The 21,470-nt window shown below is 36.6% G+C and overlaps 3 protein-coding genes across 3 annotated transcripts; 1 reads left to right on the top strand and 2 right to left on the bottom strand.

Moving 5' to 3' along the window:
* Window positions 1–785: 785 nt before the first annotated feature.
* Window positions 786–4,004, bottom strand: LOC120011810. Its single transcript, XM_038862933.1, has 3 exons — window positions 2,676–4,004; window positions 2,333–2,510; window positions 786–1,519 (listed from the first exon to the last, which is right to left on the bottom strand). Exons 1-3 carry the CDS (start codon window positions 3,600–3,602, stop codon window positions 975–977), a joined length of 1,650 nt encoding a protein of 549 aa, XP_038718861.1. The 5' UTR covers window positions 3,603–4,004; the 3' UTR covers window positions 786–974.
* A 6,519-nt stretch (window positions 4,005–10,523) lies between these two features.
* LOC120012062 lies at window positions 10,524–12,194 on the bottom strand. The gene is made up of 4 exons (XM_038863305.1): window positions 11,811–12,194; window positions 11,213–11,323; window positions 11,012–11,092; window positions 10,524–10,905 (listed from the first exon to the last, which is right to left on the bottom strand). The coding sequence occupies exons 1-4, from the start codon at window positions 12,045–12,047 to the stop codon at window positions 10,831–10,833; spliced, it is 504 nt and encodes a 167-aa protein (XP_038719233.1). The 5' UTR covers window positions 12,048–12,194; the 3' UTR covers window positions 10,524–10,830.
* Window positions 12,195–17,726: 5,532 nt separating this feature from the next.
* On the top strand, window positions 17,727–20,170 carry LOC120012224 (growth-regulating factor 3-like). Its single transcript, XM_038863549.1, has 4 exons — window positions 17,727–18,078; window positions 18,197–18,385; window positions 18,551–18,869; window positions 19,578–20,170. The coding sequence occupies exons 1-4, from the start codon at window positions 17,856–17,858 to the stop codon at window positions 20,017–20,019; spliced, it is 1,173 nt and encodes a 390-aa protein (XP_038719477.1). The 5' UTR covers window positions 17,727–17,855; the 3' UTR covers window positions 20,020–20,170.
* Window positions 20,171–21,470: the final 1,300 nt, after the last annotated feature.

Genomic DNA, 21,470 nt, shown 5'->3' with positions numbered 1-21,470 from the left:
CTAGCTAAGCACGGTCACTTACGGATTATAGGATATAGTGATTCTGATTGGGCTGGAAATGCCCTTGATCGAAAGTCCACTTCCGGCTATTGTATGTTTGTTGGTGGAAATCTTGTTTCTTGGCGTAGCAAAAAACAACATGTGGTTGCTCGTTCTAGTGCTGAAGCTGAATATCGTGCAATGGCATCCAGTGCATGTGAACTAATATGGCTTAAGAGTTTGCTCGGAGATTTGGGTTTTCCAAGTAGTCTTCCTATGACTCTTTTTTGTGATAATCAGGCTGCTATACATATTGCTGCTAATCCCGTGTTTCATGAACGCACAAAACATATTGAAGTTGATTGTCATTTTATTCGTCATCAAGTTCAGAATCAAGTTATTCAAACAGTTTACACTCGAAGCCATGATCAACTTGCTGATGTTTTTACAAAGGTTCTGTCTTCTGGTCATTTTCACCAATTATTGTCCAAGCTTGGCTCAATCAATCCTCTTGATCCAGCTTGAGGGGGAGTATTGACATTAAATCCTCAAATTATGGCATAATTTGTTCCTCAAATTATGACATAATTTGCTCCTCAAATTATGGAATAATTTGCTCCTCAAATTATGGAACCTTTGTCCCATAATTTGCTCCTCAAATTATGGAACATTTGTCTTAGGGTGTAATGTTTGATCCCTATATATATGAGGTTGTAATTGTAATGTAAAATCAATATACATACACACCAAATATTGCCTCTATTCTTCTCTACAATTGCTCCTATTTTTCTACAATAATAAACATGTAGTACTATATATATATATATTTATATATATATTATTGTCCCCAATTAGTACATGATTCATAGACCACATCATACTACTATTCTGTCTAATTAGTCTATTCCTTAGCCCAAGTTAGACTATACCCTTCTCCTTAACATTCAACTTTAAAAGGAAAAGAAAACAGAAAGAAAGTCGAATCAAAATATCAGTCAAATGATATCAGAATTTAACTCCTCTGTTAATTCCTCCACCAACAATCCAAAGATGGCAACTGCAATATCCAATCCAGTCTCCTCCACCTGCTCTTGACTTCTCTTCCATTCTTCAAATTCTTTTCTGAAATCTTGCTCTACCATCATATCAATGGTGTTAGACTCCACCTCTTTCCATGACTCCAACCTCTTACAAACCCTTTTCGCAACCACTTCTCTGTCAATGTAGTAGTCGTTTTTCTCTCGGCTTTCCTCGTCGATGAGATCTGAAACCAAGCACTTCATGTCTTTCGGAATTTGCCTTAGATGATTGAATCCGGATTTACCGAGTTGTTGTGCAATAAGACTGTCAAAGCTCTTCAGCTTATCCCACAACAATGATCTGTTATTGTCATGTTCCTCTTCTACCTCTACTACAGCAACACCAACGTTGTCATCATCTTCAAATTCTTCTTCTAACATTCTTTTCTCTAGTTCTACCGGATCCAGTTCTGCCAGTTTTTCAAATCTACGAAGCTTGTGCAGTAGTTGGTCCTTCGCTCCTGCAGATACAAGAAAAGTAAAGAGAATATCAGTATCCACAACTCGTTTGATTGTCCATCAAATTAATTGAATTTATTCCCTTCAACAAGAGTAAATGCTTTGAAGTAACAAAGCGTAGCTTCATGTCTAGATCTAATTAATTGAACCTAAATTCACTTGGGAAGTGATATAACTAACACTATATTATGTACCGTAAACTCTTCCATTTCATTGAATTGACACCCATTACTGAGGGACTCAGTACAGGATAAATCCATGGAATCATGCAAGTACAAAGGACATCTGAGCTTTGAATTCCCAGAAGAGATTAGATTATGAATTCACTTTCTCATGGGTTCCACCAAACATGCTTAACATTGAAGGAACTGGGAAAATTAGGTCAACTGTTATCAGCAGCTCACTGCCAATACAATGAAAGGGACCGTGACCATTAGCTAAGGCCGTCCACCATTAAAGAGTAGGTCACAAGCAATCAAAATGTCCTGGTTTAGCCCCATTGTTAATTAATCCCCTGACACCCATCAAGTTTTATACAACAAACATTCATATTTTAAAGTCTAAACCAGAGAATGCACAAGATAACGTCCTTGTACTAATTACCATGTCAAAGGTGAAGAAATTGCGCAACTTTTTCCATGTACGAACTTTAATTCTTTTTATCCAATTTCGAACAAAACTTAGTTTTGTTAATTCTACGGAGGCTAAACTAGAAAATTAGGTATGCAAGAACAATGAATAGAACACGCATGACACAACAAACATGAAATGGTACAAAAACTTAAGAGAGTACACGTGTGGTTGTTGTTACATACTCTGTACAGTTGCATAGCTGCACTCAACGTCCAAGGCATCAGCGTCCTCGCATTCATCGTCATCGTCCTCAAATGGAGGGTCCAATACACAAACAGGGCTACATTGTTCCTTATCCTCCTCTTCTTCTTGCTGTAATTGGAATTTTTTTATGCTTGCCCCATCATAATTCTCTTTGTCCTAACAAAATCAGTGACATATATAAACTATATTAAGACATCAATAATTCACTGAAATTATGTCCTAATCCAAAACTCGACGTTTTTTGATGGATTTAGAATAATGAGAACCATCACCATTGTTCATAATTGGAAAATAATAATAATAATAAGGGAAAAACCAAACCTCTTCTTTGCGACGAATCGGATACTTTTCCGGCGAAGAGAATGTCGGCGTCCGTAGACCAGAAGATGGAGTCCGTTGGAGCACAAAACGAGAAGGGCTTTCACAGAATCGATTCTCACAGTAAGTAATATCAGGGTCATCAATTAATTGGTTAACAAACTCAATCGCTGGTTCAAGTAATTCCTCACTCTGACTACTGCTCGAAGTCTCCAGATCAAAATTCATAGACTGATGTTCATTACTCTTGGACCAAACTGCACTGCTGGGTCTGCCATTGCAATTACAAGAAAATCCATTCTCACAAACGCTTGTTTCACGATAACTCTTTTGCCTAATCCCCTGTTTTCTTTCACCGATTCGCTCACTAGGGGACCTCTTTGGCCCAACAGAAGAATCCCACCTTAAAATATCCTTCGCAGAGACTTTAACCCCATGGGCTCCGATTTCTCGTTTACGGGTCCGGTTCCTGCTCGTTAGCCTCTTCAAGAACGACCCGAATAGGCCGAAATCGCCGTGGTTTTTGTTCTGGGTTTTGGTTTTGGAGGATTGTTTTTGAATCTTAAGAGCAGCTTCAAGTAACAGAGTCGCGGTTCTAGCAGGGACATTAAGGAAAATCGCATTTGGGCTTCTTCTACAAGGGCTTTTGGCCACTGGAGTTTGGAATTCTAAGAGTGGAGACCTTCTTGGGTCATGAGGAGAGTCAACGAAGGAGAAAAGGCAAGATTTTTTGCAGAGATTGTGAGAGAATTTCGAAATCGTTTGCTGTTGCTTTTCTGAGATGCCAGCAGGTTTTCGTATCCCTACCTGTAAATGGGTTTTGGGTGAGCAGGGTTTTTTGAGCTGGGAACGCCTGTCAGCAATGTAGTTTTTGAGAAGAAATGGTTCTTGATCCTCTTTCAGAAGTTCATGCAAGTGCTTTTGAGCCATCAATGGAAATAAAAAAAGTGACAGTGGGGTTTTTTTGATAAGAAGAGAAGAAAATTAGGCAGTGGGTTGAGATTCTTTTAAGCTGTCATGGAATTCAGCACCATGAAAGTGTTGTTGAAGAGCTTCGACTTTCCAATTCTGAAACTGAAAAGCATAAAAAGGGAAGATTTGAAGATGGGCTCAAATATTATTTGAAAAGAGAGAGAGAATTAAAGATATAGATAGACGAACGAACGAGGATATGCTCTCCCACAAGCCGCCCTTGAGTTCATGCATGAATTTTTTATGAGTTTGCCTTACCTACATAGTTTGTAAATGAGTACACAGAGAGTCATACATGCATAATTTGTGAGATGGTATGCAAATTCGATCAATTTATCCTATACACATCCGAAGAATATCGACTGTGTATCCCACTGTAAGAAAAAAAAATTGAGTAGACTTTTTGGTGATTCAAATATTGAGGGCTCAATATCGAAGCAGGGTTGTTAAAAGAAAATATATATGAATTATAAATAAATACAATACAATACAATTATATGAGTAATGCTAGTAGCGCAACAAGAATTTGTTAATACACAAAAATTACTACAAAAACAACAAGAACCGGCAGTTCCTAACATACGTGTGTGTGTGTCTATATATATATATGTGTGTGTGTCTATATATATATATATATATATATTATAACACTATGTATTTTTCGGTGCGCACATAATATTATAGTGTAGAAATTCAGATGTCCTTGGTTTCAGGTCCAGGTGGAGTACTACAGATTGATATGCTATTGTTTTTACGGAATACAGAGAGCATACCCAATTTGAAGCCATCATGATTCATGATGATAAACTTTAGTACAGAAATGCAGTCCAATTACTGAAATGTTTTGACTTTACAGCTGGACAGTCTAACCCTCATTTGCAGGACTCCCATTATAATTACTCTGGCTGTCCTTTACTTTTCTTTTCTTTTTTCCAGCCTAATCGTCCCAAAAAATAATTACAAAGACAAAAAACCATAATTTGAGTACATTATCACATTGAAATGACTTCAAAAAGACTTTAAAGCAGTCATTATTTTGTGTCAAATAGCCTATACTTCACTATACAAGAAATGGATCTCAATAAATGAGATCCTAACCATATTAATGACATATCATTATTTGGTTCAGTCATTAGGTTTTATAAACTTCTATATTTACATTACTCAATGGAGAAGATGAATTATTGAAATGATTGGGATCTCAATGATAATTCTCCTGAAAACATCTTTGTTGAATGTCAAAAATACCCCTTTCACACTTCATATTACTTTTTAACAGCGTTGACCAAGTTTGACATGCCGCGACAAATTATGGAAAAAAACAAAAGAAAAAAAAGACCGAGAGATCTTGGAAGACGTGGCCGTCTCGGTAGCGCTGGAGCCGAAAACGACAAAATAGAGGGAGAACGCGCGTGCGTAGTAAGAAACAGAAAACCGGATCTTTACTTTACCCGATCAAAATTTCTTTCAAAAAAAAACCTTTTCGGGGCCGGCAATTAAATTTGCATGCAAGTAGTGTGCGCACGCGTGCAGAGGAAACTCGCAGTCTATTAACTTTCTTTACTTGATGAGTCGGTTTCAAAAAATCAGAAAATCCAACTTTATTTTGAAATATATTGTGTAATTACATCGTGGTTCTTTGAAGAAAACACAGAAGAGTCTGACCCCCCAGAATGAGAATCAACAATTTCTGTAGCGGTTGAAATGGAAACTGAGACTGACCGAAAGAATGAAAGAAAAATTGACATTGACTCGTGACAGCAAGAACAGTGCACACAATTGTTGGAGTAGATAAGAGAGTTCTGGATCCACCGCTAAAATTCATTATACAGAAACTTTGTTTAATGGGTGTAATCTCTGTGCCGAAACCTCAATAAAGGGGACCCTCTCAATAATTCCCCAAGAGGAAGTACCATAATTATAATTCGCCATATTGAATAATTAATTAACGGGTCATTAATCAATTATAATTATGATGAGTAATCATGGGCATAATCCATTATTATTATGTTTGATTGCCTCGATTCTTTATCATATAATCATACCATAGAATTTGTAGTCGATCGTAGAAAAAGATTTCTATACATAATGGTCTTGTGTCTGTGATTATTGTTAATCATTGATTTACGTTGGAATTGAAAAAAAAAATCTCCAAAATGAGCCTTTTTGTTGTCGAAAATCTCAACCTTACTCACATTCATGATATGTTTCATTTTGAGTTTATCGGTTCACTACGGATATATCGGACCCGCACAGTTTTGCTTCTTTTAGGTCCAGCGAGTGAGCTAAACTCAACTCAAGACAAAAACCACAAAATTACTTGTACAAATTCATGTGTTTGTCTCATGATCTAAGGTAGGTGAATGGGGATGCTTAACAAATAACAACTAACTTGTAAAAGATGTCGAATTGTGGGGCGACATGATGTAGTTCTGAATCTTAATTCTCCCACATATTGTGTTGTTCGTTAAGTAAGTAAATTTTGACTCTTAACAGAATATGCTTAGGATGATAGAGTTTTTAAAGTTTCATTGTTGGTTGGTAGGATGGGCGATGAAGCGGCTTGTACTCTTCTTGTAGGGATCTTGCCAATTTACAAATAACATTCGTGTTTGTTAAAAGTAAACCTGCCGGGCCGGCCTGCGAAACTAGTATACTGTACCACGGGCCAGCACTATATGTTAACGGGCTGATCGAGACTGTCAGCCCACTAGTTTTTAAAATTATTGTTTTATGTATTATTTACTATATAATTTGTCATATTTGAATGTTTAGGCAACATTTAACCTCAAATTTTGTCTACTTATAGTAAAATAGTAATATTGGTAGTGTTTGGTGGGGCGGTCTTGCTTACGGCGCCGCTCCAGTATCCACCAAACGACTCAATGACGCCAGCGAAACTGTTGCTATATGTCAGAGGTTCCATTGACAAATTATCTAATGTTTGATCGCTCAGCGTTGCAACAATTTATTTATATTTATTTGGTTTTTTTAAACTTGTTTTCTTTATTTTTGTTTTATTATATTATAATTAAATTGAAATGTATTTATACAAAAATTAATTTTAATGATAAATATAATATATTTTCGTAATTTATAATTTACCATCTTTAAAAAAGACGTCTTAATGCACCGTCATACCAAATCTGGACGGTACCCCTCTCATATGCATTACATTTACAATTGAAAAAAGCGAACCACACTACTTCAATGCTATTCTGAATTCTCTTCACCTAGTCATGACGTGCTACAAAATGAGAATGGAAATTATTAAATAAGCAAAAACAAAGCAAAACAAAACAATCAAACCTAAAGATTCTTGTAATGGGTACATGGATTCTCCTCGTCCTCTATCAATATCAATATGTGTTTTGGTCCAAAAAGAATAAAGTGGGTACGAAAACTCGATGGAGTTAATAGAGCAATAATGAGTTACGACTCTCTCCTTGTTTTTTCCATGCTGTGTATAAAGTCAATGTCGTGGCATGGCTTCCTGCACATCTTTCCGACCAGACTGGATTATAAAAAATTTAATCTTTATGAAGTTTTTTGGATTGTTTTGAGAACATGTTTAGTGCGCTAATTATTGTTGTGCTTTATATATATTCAATCCTAATTAACGTAAGTTAGGAGTGGTTTCTTTTTGACTAAAATATATTGCTGAAATTAAGAAACAAAAGAGTTAGTGAACAAAGACAAGAAGCTAATTAAGCAATTATTGTCTTCTCATTTGATTAAAATATTGCAAAATGCTATCCTCCACTTAAGAATTCGTTTGATAAGAACTCCCAAAAATGAGAAGAACAACAGACAATGGAAAATGAGAAACAAAGGACATCATCAATTGGTTCACATGAGAAGAACTCCCAAAAAAAATTAGGATACTTAGTCTCGGCCCAGCCCATCCTGAAAAGTGTACCCCAATCCAAGACTCATTTGGGCTCAATTGTAGACTCTTGAAAGCATGTGAGGGCCCAAAATCCTTGGACCGTTATAAGAGATCCTATAATCCTCAACTGCGATGAATTTTATTGGGCCGTTTCTCAGTCTCATCGGCCCATCCGCTCATAAATAGTGGAACTGGAGGTTACCCACTTAAGAGCAGATCCTGTAAAGAAGATATGCATCGTATTTAGATCGGCTCATAAATTCCAGTATTGCTACGTAGCGATAGAGGGTTGGAATCATTCCACATGATCTCCACCATCCAATGCAATCATGCATTGAATTTGATAACACCATATCCAATGTATTCAATGGTGCATATCATATGTAATTGCTGGAATCATTCCAACAAATCATTTTCCTGCTACGGTGGTCAGCTAGATGTAGTGGATCATTGTAGCTCTGCTACCAATTATCCATATCTCTGCTACACCTTTTGTCCTATTTGCAACGGAGGCTATCTAGAGGAATATGAAAACCCTAACCCTAGCCCAACCTCCAATTCAGACCCAACATTGCACCAGGACTCTTTTTTCTGTCCCCTTTTTCTCTTAATCGGATCCTTCACCTTCTTCCTCTCCCCCCTCACATTTCCATCTTCTCCCAGCTACCTCCAAAATGCTACTTCTATTATTTTACTACAAAAATGATGTTCAAAATATATTTGCCTGTCTATAATATAATCGATCAAAAATAAACAAAAAAGAATTTAAAAATAATTAGAGAAATGAACATTGTAAGTTATAAATGACAGTTTGGAGGAGTTGATGTGAAGAATTATTGAATTATAATTCTATAAAATTATAAAATAACTTATTTTACAGTATTTTAGAGGATATGATAAGAGTAACTGATGTGATGTTGTACCACCTCATCATGCAATTTCACCGCAATATTTTAGCTACTTGTTTTTTTTTGCTTGGCGTGCAAATTTTGGGCCACTAGTGTATCTTTTGAATTAGCTTTGTGATGATGAGTTGTGAGTCCACAATTCTGTCACACTGACATTGAATCATTACCATTTCAGACCATAAAGAATACAAGGCTTTTGTTCACCACTCATGTTGTTATGAATTATATACAGAGCCGACAACAGCGCATATATAATTGGGGGATGTACCTTTCCACCCTTAACAAATTTGTCTTACTCCTACCTAATCCTCTCACATGAATACTGCTCCTTCATCTAAGAATTGGATAGGAATAAAGAAGAGATATTTTGGGGATATTGGTGGCAGTTGTAGTGGTTAAATCAGTTGGCATGTCTAGGGAGATTTAAGTTTGACACCGAAAAAAGATTCCTATCACGCAAATCGTTTGGCACATTGAGCATCACATGTTCGTATGACCCTTAAGTTGATGGATGTATTGTCATTTACGTTGTTGGTCTCTTTTGGCTAGTCTTCAACCAACCTATTTGATAGAGCTTATTTTGGAGCTTATAAGCTAGCTTATGAGCTTCAAAATAAGCTCTATCAAACAACCCACATTATAAGCTCTAATAAGCTCCAAAAAAAAATAAGTTTCAAAGCTTATAAGTTAACTTATTTTGATAGCAAAAAAGCTCTGTCAAATGGAGTCATTATTTCACCACGAAAACGGTTTTGTTTAGTGCAAAGCATGTTTCGACATGATTCATATGAGAAATTATTCAATAGTCCTGTACTACATGTCATATGCTGATTTGGTGTACCAAAATCTGCATGATAGTGCTAATTTATAAGCGATTGTCGACAATACATGAGTAGTGGAAATGAAGATACCTAATTTGCCATTCAAATTTTAAAAATACACGAACTGTTGGAAAAGTTGATGATATGCAGTTCAACAGAAAATATGTCTAAGGTGCATTAGCTATCCTTAATGGTAGATTCCACTCCTCAGATAATGAACTTGGTGCAACAGACTATAGTGGCTACCTCCCAAGATACAATAGACCTTCCTAGTCTCTGTGCACTTAAAAGACTGAGATAAACAGAAACAAGAAAGCTTTTATTGTACTAACCCAATATATCTACAATGTTGTCGAAAAAGTGGAAACATTTTAGGTTAGTATTTCTTGAAAATAACGATGCTTTTAAGAATATGTGAGAAGTGGTTTAGACTTTAGATAATGGAGATTTTAGGGAGTTGAGACCCAGTCAGCTTAGACCAAGTCAAGTGTGACTATTTTTTATTTCGGTTCCAAATGCCTTTTGCTTTCCCTAGAACAGTCGATGAAACGATTTTCAATGACGGAATTTTACCAGTCACAATAAAATTGTACTAATTCATGGCATTGGTTTATTTATCTTTTCCAAAGAACGCCATCATTGTAAAAGGCGAATAGTGTGCAATCTTGACTAGGTAAGTATAGTTGTGAATCACACCCGAGCGGCCGAGCCACTTGAAGTGATAAAGGTGATGTATATCACTTTGATGATAAGCGCTTGAATCCCCTTTCCGTTTCAAAAAAAGAAAAGAAAAATATAACTGTGAAACAAGCATCACTGCATAATATAGTAACCGACAGAAAAAACATAGTCCTTATCGCACTCTGTCCATTCATCCAAATCGATTATATATATTTTTTTCTCGACTATGCAATCTCAAACTTGACAGATACCTTCAAGCGGTATATACGGTGACATGCTATATGAACCGTCAATGAAAGGTATGTCATTCATTATCCATAACTCACCTGTTCAAGTTCCAGGCTTCCAGCCTTGAAACCTTAATATAATAGCACAAACAAGATGGTTGATATTGCATACGCCATTGCAACTCTCACAATCGACACCATAAGTAAGCCAAAATGCTGCTAATCATCAATCATTATCCACATTCATAACATGGACTCGAGCAAACCATTTCAAGAATCAATCAAATCACTTCGAATACAAAATAACATGGCCTTCGTTAACCGGAATGGTTATGGATAGATCAACATGGACATCAGAAGAAGAAGAATACGAATACCAAATTACGCAAGAGCTTGAAATAAACAAACACTACAAGATTGAACAAATGGCAAAATGAAAAAAAAAAAATAACAAATGCAGTCATAATGCTTTTAGCTACAAACTTGCTAAAAAGGGTGGGTTTTTTCCGTCCTAAATCAGCTTCACAAATGATGCTAAGAAAACAAACAAGATGATTCAATAGACCAAACCCAAAAGCCACCCACATATAAATATAATAATTAACCTTAAATACATCACACGAACCTAAATCAGTTAACAGCACTAGAAGGCTATACTTGTTAGTGCAGGGAATCAATGTTCTTGCTCAGCTCCTCCAGCTTCTTAAGCCGCAACCTCTCGCTTTCACTCACCAACTGCAAAAATTGAAAATCAAACAGAAACACAACATGAGAAAACAATCATCAGAAACAAATATAAAATTTTCTTTTCATATATTGCACAGCAAGGTATGAAACCCACCTCCATTAATTTGGTGATTAGCTGGACTTTCTCCCTGTTCTTTTCGTCGAAAGCCTCAAGGGCCTCTTTGTATTCTTTCTCCTGTGACAGGTTACAAAACCCAGATTCAGTAGTTGACCCCATTAGCTATACTGGTTTCAATCATTCACGTTTAATTAGAATGGCAAAAAATCTATAAACATCAGAATTCAGAAATCTCACCTTCTTTTGGACGGTTTGACCAAGTGGCTTTAATTCTTTGTTTATTGAATCAACCCTCTTACGGATCTGAGAGACATCCTTCCTCATGGGATCTGCCATGGCTTCTAGTTCCTGATAGACATCAATTTCATCAAAAACCATAAACACCTTCAACTATAACAGCTCCTATTTCTTAATAAAATAAAAGTTCAAACATTTCTAAGAAACAAAATTATCAACTTTAATCCATAAAACCCAATTAGTTTTTTACAAATAACTTCAAGGGTTTTGAAAGATTGAAGTCAAAAGTTCTGAATCTGGATACGAGACTCAAAATCCATTTACAGGGCTAACAATAAGTGGCCACGAATCTTCGGAAAACAGAGATATTTTTCTTTCAATTTTGCTCCAAGATTCAAGTTAAGCCTACTAGATTTACCAAAAATTACAACAAAACTCCACGCCTCTCTTAGTTTCAGATCAGCGGATTTTCATGTGTTTTCTTCTAGTAAATAATCACAAACCCACATCAAAAATCTAGCCAAAATGCCCTAAAATCAAGAACTTTTGCTATTTCAACCATGAACACTAGATAAAAATGTGAACTTGGCACGCGTACCTCACGAATCGTGGCCAATCGTTTGGTCTCTTCTTCCACACGACCCAGCTGTGCTTGAACCTTCTCTTTGACCTCCATCTTCTTCCTCTCAATCTCTTCTTCTTTGGCTCTAAAGGTAGAAAGAGCAGACCTTGACATCTCCTCATCTTCTTTCGACATTTGAGAGCTGAAGCTGAGACTCCCAGAGTTTTGAACCGCTAGCTGTTTCTGAGGCTGCTGCGACTCGCTTGTCTGCATCTTCTTCTTCTTCTTCTTCAACGAGATTCCACAGAAACCCTCCAGCTTCCTTGAATTTCTCCCTTAGCTATCTCTTCTTTTTCGTTAGCTTTTGCTTTTTGATATGATGGTGGAAGTGCTTTATTTCTTTCTTAGCCCTGTTACAAGATATGTGTGTGCATATATACAGCTTGGCTGGCCTCAAAATACAATTTTTACGATTTGATCCAACGGTTTAAAGCATCTTGCAATGTTTGTTTATAAACAAGTCTGGCTGGTTTTAAAAAGTTCGAGGCCAATGAGCAGTTGATTGAACAGCAATTATATTACATGTAAGAAGTGATCCACATTAAATCGTAGGTTCGAGTCCAGTCCCCTCTATATCTTAAATTTCAAAAAAAAAATTCAAACCACCCTATTTTTAATCAAAATAAATAAATAACACCGAAATTATATTCTCTTCAAAAGAGTAGAAAAATATCATATAAATTTACATATGTCTAATATCAAATACAGCTTTATTTTGAGTCGTATCCAAAAGAATAAAAAATGATAATAATATATTACCTTAACAATTAAATTTAAAAGAACAAAAATATTATTTTAATTTAATAATACTTGATAATTAATAACACAAAAAAAAAAGTAGCAGCCGAGATGACCCTACTGCCAAACCCTGATAAGAAGATGAGAGTGGATTTTTAACTTTACTGAATCAAATTCAGGCCTCTGTCCCTCATAATTTTGAAATCTGTCCAAAGAATTATTTTTGAACCTCACCTTCATTAACGCCCTATAATTTTGAAAATTTCTGCTGAAATATTATATTAAAAGAAAAATAACGGAATTTTTTTTTTAAACGGAGGGATTTGAATCATAGTTATCAAGGTGATACGTACCATCCTTAATGTTTTAGTACTTGAATTTTGTGCATTATGTTGGCAAATTGACCTAATCCTGAAAAAAAAAATTCAATTATATTTCTGGAAAGGAGAGATACAAACTGTACTTGTAGTTGCTTCATCCACCTAGTATGACAGAAAACAACAATATTTTAATGCATTAAACCTAACGTTATTTTGTATTTTATTTGCGGCAAATACGCGCAGTATATTTAACCATCTGAATAATGACAAGATGATTGTCATATGTTAAGCCATGAAAGACAACGGTCACAAAATCACAAGTGACACCCAGCAACTTTTGTAACGGTCACATTTTAGTCCTTAAAAGTTAAAACGCCACTAATGTTCATCGTAAAATACTGTATTAAACAATTCTTTCTCATTACTCATATTAAAGATTTTTAAAGATTTATGTATATTTACAAAATTATGTGCTCTTAATTTGTTGTAAATCCACACCCGTACACACTAACAAATATTGTTCGCTTTGAATTATCCATTTCCCGATAATATATAGGGCTTAAACGACTTTGTTCCTCATTCGTCCAGCTACTAAGGGTTGAACCCATGTGTCAAAGTCCAGCTAACTTTTTTTTATAGAACATATATATATATTCAATCAAAGCAGGGGGAAAAATAACAGGGCATCAGGGGAGATGGCATTGGACAAAGGAAAAAAGCAAAACAACGAACCAAAAAAGAAAAGTAGTATAACACAGAGATAATGCTTGAGACCCCCAAAAAATGACTCCAATTTAATGTGTAGTATTGAATGTGAAGTGGATTCTACGTGTTTGTTTTTAATCAATGACTATTTTAATGCCACATAGATTTAAGAGATTTTTGTGGGATATATTTTGAAGATCTATAGCATTGTCCAAAACACAAATACATGAAAAATAAGATCATGATGGTCAATTGTGAGGTGATCCAAAAGGAACATGAAGATTTATTCACCTCCAACTCACTTGGGTTAGGAAAATGTCTTGTTATTGTGTTAGGGGTGGATTTATCCTTATAAAGGATATTATCCTCCCTACATCTACCAATGTAGGATTCTAATAGGATGTAGGACTCTACGACTCTCAAAATATATAATTTTCATCTCATGGTTTAGGAGGTGTGACACATCAAACCAAACTTTTATATTTTCTCCACCAGACTTATTCTCCACTGAATATTAAATTCTGGATGAATTCTAGAGATCCCTCATCAAGTAATGCATAGTAAAAAAAATTGTGCCCATCCCCTGCCACAATACAGTGTGTGCTTAAGACAAACGTTTGGTGTGGAGTGGAATGGAAGGGTCACCTACACATAAAGATAAAAGTACAAAACCACACACCCATTGAAAAAGGAATCGTAAGACACAAGGCAGAGTCGGAGAAGGAGCAGTAGTGGCGGCAGCTTATCTAACTCTTTTGACAATACACATATCTTCCCCTTCAAAGCAAGAATCCATCACTTTTTTTTTTTTTCTTCTCTTTTAAAAAAAAAATCCCCTCTCGCTTTTAATTTATAAAAAAAAATTCAATTTGTATTAATTAATTGTTTCTTATGCAAAATTTAATTTGGTTTGATTGGGCCAAGTTGTGTACTTTAATAAATCACATGATCGTATCTTAAGTTGGTGGTGGGGGACCGTTTAATCACAATTGACATGTTCAAACATACAGATTTTTATGTATTTTTTTTAATGTAAGAAATCAACGGTGAGGATGATGGGGATTGGGTGAAACGTGTCGTGGCCCCAGGAATCTCTTTATGTTGTGGAGCCATCCAACGGTGGAATTTCGAAGTACACGTTAGCAATAGCGTCAGTGGCGTGCGACCTGGAATGGGGCGATGATAGGAACCACTTTTAACCTAATGCCAGCATATGCAGTTTGATTAATTAAGGGCATGAGTCTGTCATACTGTGAATTGTCTTGCGTCAGGCCCACCTCAGATGGCCACTTGTTTTTTGCACAAGGCAACTTCAACAGGGCCCAGCCATCCGGGCTATTACAGAGTGATGAAGTGTTTTTATTTGGTCTGGAAAAACCTGAACAAAATCAGTGTCTCAGTGTCGTCTTTGTATGTTTGTGTTGAAGAATCTCTGTATTGGGTGACACTTATGCAAACTATAAACTTAGAATCTCAGCCCTTACACCCATACGGTTGGCATTTAGTAATATATTTTGTAAATTTTTTTATGAAATTAATGGTTTTCTTAGAAGATCTTATAACTCAGAAAATGATGTATATACGTGGATATTATATATCTATATGCAGGATATATGAACTTTAGGTCTTTACCTCTTGGAAGTTGGACCAAGCAAGGGGCAATAGAGGAAGCAGTCAATGGGCCAAACTTTCCTGGCCAGGTTTCTACAGACTCAAACACAGGTTGGCGAATGACCAACATGGTTCTAAGAACCATTTTGTGGTGTATGAAAACAAAGCCGTGCGGATTCGTGGTCTAGAACGAATGATATTTTCAATGTGTTTGTTTGGAAATCTCATATGTATCTTCTAGTCTATTGCCATAAACAGTGTTTGTGTGGTTGACTCTGTTTTCCAAAAGAAAATGGGGACACTTGTCGCCCACCACAATGACAATGGTGTTAGATTGCAGTTAAGCTGTTGTTGTCCGTTTTTGGTTGACGTGATTTGAGCGCCCAATTTTAATTTGCATAATCACAGCTGGTTGATTGCTACATTCGTTGATTTTTTTTGTTTGTTTATGTTAAATCCTTAATTGATGTAATGTTCTTGACTGTCTGTTAGGCTTTTGTGTCTGATTCCTAACCACTTCTGTTTTTCAGGATGTGAATCCCAGGTGGTCTTGTTCAAGCAAAGATTTGGACTGGAGTTCAAAGCCCATATTTATCAACGGCCCGACCCATGTGAAAGTAGTACTAGCCCACAACTTCAAAGTTCAAACCATCTTAACCCCGGTTCGTGCTTCTTTTATTGCGTAAGCCAAAAAGCCCATTTGAATGTTGATCGATCTTCCATGATCCAGCTCATAAAACCGAACGAGCTAGCCCATGATGAATAAATAATAACAATGGATTAGAGACTTGAGGACAACTTGGGCCTGACAGTTGACAAGTTAGAGACTTACCTGGATAATCCATTTGTCTAGGAGAAATCCAGGAATGATGGGCCGATAAAGGCTGATGCAGGTGGGCCCCACCCCACAGAGGTCCTCCCTCTCGAGGGCGTGGGCTGTCAACCCCGAGCCCGTCGAAACCCCTCCATGGGCCACGGGCCTAAGGGCCTAGCCCAACTACATCAGGCCTGCAGCTCAATGGTTGGCACTAAGGCCCAGCGCCTTAGTGTTAAAGGGTGGCGTGGGTTCGAATCCCGCCACCAACAACCTAGGCTTGCAGAAATGCATCCAGATGGGTTGGAGTGTATGGTCTGCAGGCCTGATGCGAGTGGGCTAGGCGCTTAGGCCCATGGCCCATGCGTGGGTTGCGATGGGCTCGGGGTTGACAGCCCACGCCCTCGAGAGGGAGGACCTCTGTGGGGTGGGGCCTGCCTGCATCAAAGGCCCATTATTTGCTGATCCATTAAAATACACGAATCCAAAATGACATATGTTCATAATTTTCCTATATATAAACTTACATAATCTAGATGACAAGATAAATAAATTTTCACATAGATTAAAAAACAAACAAACTTTATTAAAGAAGTGACTTAAATATATCACATATTTATATAAATTTATAAATAGTTATTTTATTGATATGTAATACTTCTGGGCCTCTGGCTACCGAATAAGAATCGATCCCTTCAAAGCTCCAAGTAAGGAAAGTGACAAAAATAGGCCTCGAGAAAATAAGTCACGTGAAGACACGTGAGGCCTATAGAAAGAGCCTCGCGTGCCGGCTGGGCTTGCTTTATCCCCTGGGACCCACGAGACCAGCTGTCTCTTTTGACACTGCAAACCTACTGACCGTGGAAAACTTTACTAACATTGTTGTCAGTTGACGTATGCATACATTGATATGTGAGTAGTAAGTGAGGACTCTTTTGTTTGAATTTCAGGGTTATTAAAAAGGTAATTTCGTTATTTTGAATAATTAATTTACTTTTCTGATTATTTAACCCCAATAATTTTTTTAAAAAAAATAATTATGAACGTGTGTTTTGATGGAGTGCAAGAGGAATGATTTTTTTTTCGAAAATGATAAAGATATTAATATTTGGTATCCCAATAATTTTAACTGTTAAATATGGTCTATTGCTGTGCACATTATGTCAACTCTAGAAATCATAAAATAGGACAATCTAACCCAAAAATAATAATTAGGAAAAACATAAGCAAGATATTTGTGTATTTTGTCCTATAATGTTCTGAGTTTTGACAAAATTGGATTGTAATAAACAAGAAAACATCTTTCGAGCTCTTGACAATTGAGCCAAAAATTTAGCCATTCAATCAGAGTAGAAACTGGAGAAGAACACTGGAAAGCCTGATCTCGGCTGGAAATCTAACTGCAATGTCGGCTAAATCCCTCTTTGCAACGTTTTTCTTTTTATAAGACCCTCTTCACCGCATGCATATATATATATATATATCTATATGTACAAAAAGACAAAAGTATGAGTCATAAACGCCCTCAACATTGTAACATGCTATTGGTTCTCTCCCTCCCAGCTCTCGAATCCTATTTCCAATGCAAAACATGAGAGACAGACACATACTGCATGTTCTTTGCAGTAATTTTTTTGCTTTTTTACTTTTTCTCTCAACTGTCTTGTCCGACTGTCTTTTTCTCAAGTGCCCTAATCCCTTTTGTTCTCAGACATCTCCCTCACTCTGTGCCGAAGAACCTTTCTCTTTACATACCCAACAAACCAAATAAAGGCTCATTTAATCCCAAGACCAAACCTTGGTTTCAATCTCTCTGTCTCTCTCCGTCTGTCCATGGACTTCCATCTGCAGCAATGGAGAAACCAGCAGCATGAGTCAGAGGAACATAATGCTGCAAAGATGCCAAAACTCCTCTTTGATTCCCATCTACAACAACAAAAAAACCAACAAGAATCCTCTTCTGGGTCTGACTCTCTTCTTCCATTGTTTGAAACTCAACTTAACAACAAAACCAGTAACCTGTCAGCATTTCCAGACTCAACCACCATATTTCCCAGTAACTTTTCTCTTACTTTTCCCCTGGATCACTCTTCTTCACTAATTGTTATAGACTTGGCTTTTCTTGTTATATGTCAGATCAATTTAGTTTATCAATTTGTTGTTTTATTTGTTAGGGATGGGAAGTTACTTTAGCTTGGCTCAGCGGCAAGAGTTGGAGATACAGGCTTTGATATACAGATACATATTGGCTGGTGCAGCTGTTCCTCCGGAACTCCTTAACACGTTTAAGAAAAGTCTTCTTCACTCTGCTCCATATTTTCTCCATTACCCTCTTCAACACTACTCACATTATCAACCTGCTCGTAAGTTTATCAACATGATCAATGCATTTCATCTGTTGGGTTTTAGATTGCTCTCTTACATTTTGGGTCAAAGATGTTGGTTCTGCCATTTTCATATTTGAAATTGAGCTTGATTAGTACAAGATTACTATGGCAGAATTGCACTAACATGTTCTGTTGAAGCAGTGTTTCAAGCTGGATACTGGGGCAGAGCTGCCATGGATCCAGAGCCGGGTCGGTGCCGGAGGACCGATGGCAAGAAGTGGCGGTGCTCCAGGGACGTAGTGACAGGTCAGAAGTACTGTGAACGTCACGTGCACCGCGGCCGAAACCGTTCAAGAAAGCCTGTGGAAATCCCCACACCAACCACTCCTGCTTATGGTGGTGCAGATGGTAGTTCTACTCTCCGAAACACCAGTTCCGTTGCCAGAGCTGGTTTTGGAGGGAACAGTTTTAGTTTGTCCGGGCAATCATCCTCCATAGATCTCTCGAAGCTGAATCACAGGTAATCTTGCTATAATTTCTTATGCCTTATTGGAGTAGACTTTGTATTTTTTGCAGTTCGAACACTGTTACTAGTAAGAGAATTTTATTGGACACACCTGCTTAATTTATGAAGAATCTACTGTAGTCATACTGTGCCTTCAAAGAGTTAGATTAGATGTAAAACATGAATGAAATCCATCCTGTTCTGTGATCAGGAAAATTCTAAAAAATCATAAATGTATACTATTTTTTTTTTCAAAATAAAAATCAAATTCATTGCAATCGGGTATGACAATTTTAGATCATTAAATATAAACTTAAAACAATGTATGTTTCGATCAAAACAATGTATGTTTCCATGAGAATGAACTTAATTTTTGTTTCGAATAAAAAAGATAAGGATTGTTGTACAAAATGCTACATATTTATGAATTTTTCAGACAAACACATGATAGTTTCTGGTACAAGTTGGTGAAGAAGTGAAACTGTTTGATGATAGAATCTTTGTAAGATCCTTGGTAGGTCCCCCGTTTTAAAGGTGTGATCTTTGAACAGATTTGTCTATGATTTGGGAAATATCTCTAGAATCTGTACAAAATTACCCTGACCACTCAATTTTCTTTTTCTTTTTCTAGCACATTTAATCAAGTTGTTAACTTGGCTTGTCCTTTTTTCTCTGTTTTAACTTTTTTTTTTGCCTCTATCATCTTGCTTTTGTATCTTGAAGTTCTTCAGAGTCCAAAACTGAAAACAAAGGCATATTTGAAGCCCATAATGAGGTTCAGAACAAAGCTGATGGTCATATCCTGCGGCACTTTTTCGACGATTGGCCGAGATCTATTCAAGAAGCGGAAGTTGGAGGGAGCAATGCAAGTCCTCTGAGTTCTACTACATGTCTCACAATCTCAATGCCCGGAAAGTCATCATCTGATGTGTCCTTAAAACTGTCTACTGGTAATGGTGGAGATGAGCAATGCCCTGTGGAGAGTGGAAGGGAACCGCCGCTGCACTTGAATTGGGGATGGGCTGGACATCAGGTGGCTTCAATGGGAGGAGGACCACTTGCAGAGGCATTGAGATCTTCTTCCACTTCTAAGTCTTCCCCAACTAGTGTTTTGCATCAGTTGAGCAGAGGCTCTGTGTCTGAAACTAGCTTTGTTTGCAGTTGAATTTTGTTAAATCTTGTTTTACTTCAATAATGTCCTTTGATTTTCTTCTCCCTTAACACTTGGGTACATCTTGTTATTCCTGTTCAAAATTTGACGGACCAAGTTGTGTGCCTCTGTTGACTATAGAAAATGACATTTCCTCCTTTTTAAAGCACATGCTTCGTTGTAGCAGAAAAAAGGAGAAAAAAAAGCCCCTAGGACACGAGGACTAGAACTAAAGAATTGAAAATATAGGCAAAGAAGAGACTCGTACAAATCTTGCACCGGATACCCACTTGCAGATGCCAGAGTGGCCCTCACATCATCGGTGATCGGGTCTTGTGCGAAGTTGAAGCGATTTTGACAGAATTGGCAAATTGTAACCCATGCGCGCAACACCAGAAACGTCGTGTCTTGATCGATCACACCAATCCCGTAGAATTGATAGGGCGGTTGGATTGATTTTTAATATTAGTGGAAAAACTCTAGAAAAAAGATTGAACTTGATATACGGTGAGGTGTTTGACGAATTAAAAGTTAACGTTAACGGAAAAATTGTTGAATAAAAAAAGTATTATCTTCATTTTAATAATATTAAATTTTATGATTTTTATAATAAATTTTGTCATTAAATCTAATCTAATAAATATAATTTTAAATTTTATATATAATACAAAATTTATTATAAAAATTAATTTTAAGTCAAATATAATTTACGATTAAAAAACTTTTAAATATAAAATATAAATATTTTTAAAATTATTTGTAATCTGAGATTAAAAAAAAAATGTTTGATACAAAATTATTAAGTAGAATAGTAATATAAACCTTGTTTTTATATATATAAAAATAATTTATATAAACATTGCATTTTAAAAAAAAATAATCCAGGAGCATATCCGCTCATAAGAAGCTCCATTATGGAACCCGCTGGCATGTTTGGCGGGCGGGGAGCTGCAAAGGGACGCCGCTAACGGATCCGCTCCGCCAAACAGGCGGCTACATGTGGAGTGTAGTAATTTTGATACAGGCGGAATGATTTATGGTCATGTCAGGAATGGTTGATTATGTGGAGAACTTTTTATCCCTTTTCGTCTCGGTTCTTTCTCGTGAACCCTTCCACCGGCGCCAAGATTCTTTTACCTTCATTTCCTTCAATGTTTGATATTGGTACCAAGCTGGTATACTTTCCGAATCCCCTCGTGAGCCCGAATGTATCTATATGGTGGTAAGAAAGTCATCTGCAAAGTTTGCTTTATGGACTGTAGGAGCTAAAACATGGTCTGAATAGTACAGATATGAACAGAAAACTGAATTTCACAACGAAGCTGTCTTCTATAATGGACTTTTTTTCTACATTTTGACAGAGTATTATAACTGATAATAGATATGAAATTGTGTGTATTATTCAATGAATACAAGAGTATATATAAACCAGAACACAGGAGAAGAGACTAAAATACCCTTCTAGA

The sequence above is a fragment of the Tripterygium wilfordii genome, chromosome 13 (genome assembly GCF_013401445.1).
Source record: "Tripterygium wilfordii isolate XIE 37 chromosome 13, ASM1340144v1, whole genome shotgun sequence".
Classification (NCBI taxonomy): Eukaryota; Viridiplantae; Streptophyta; class Magnoliopsida; order Celastrales; family Celastraceae; genus Tripterygium; species Tripterygium wilfordii.
This window is presented reverse-complemented; position numbering and strand designations above follow the sequence as displayed.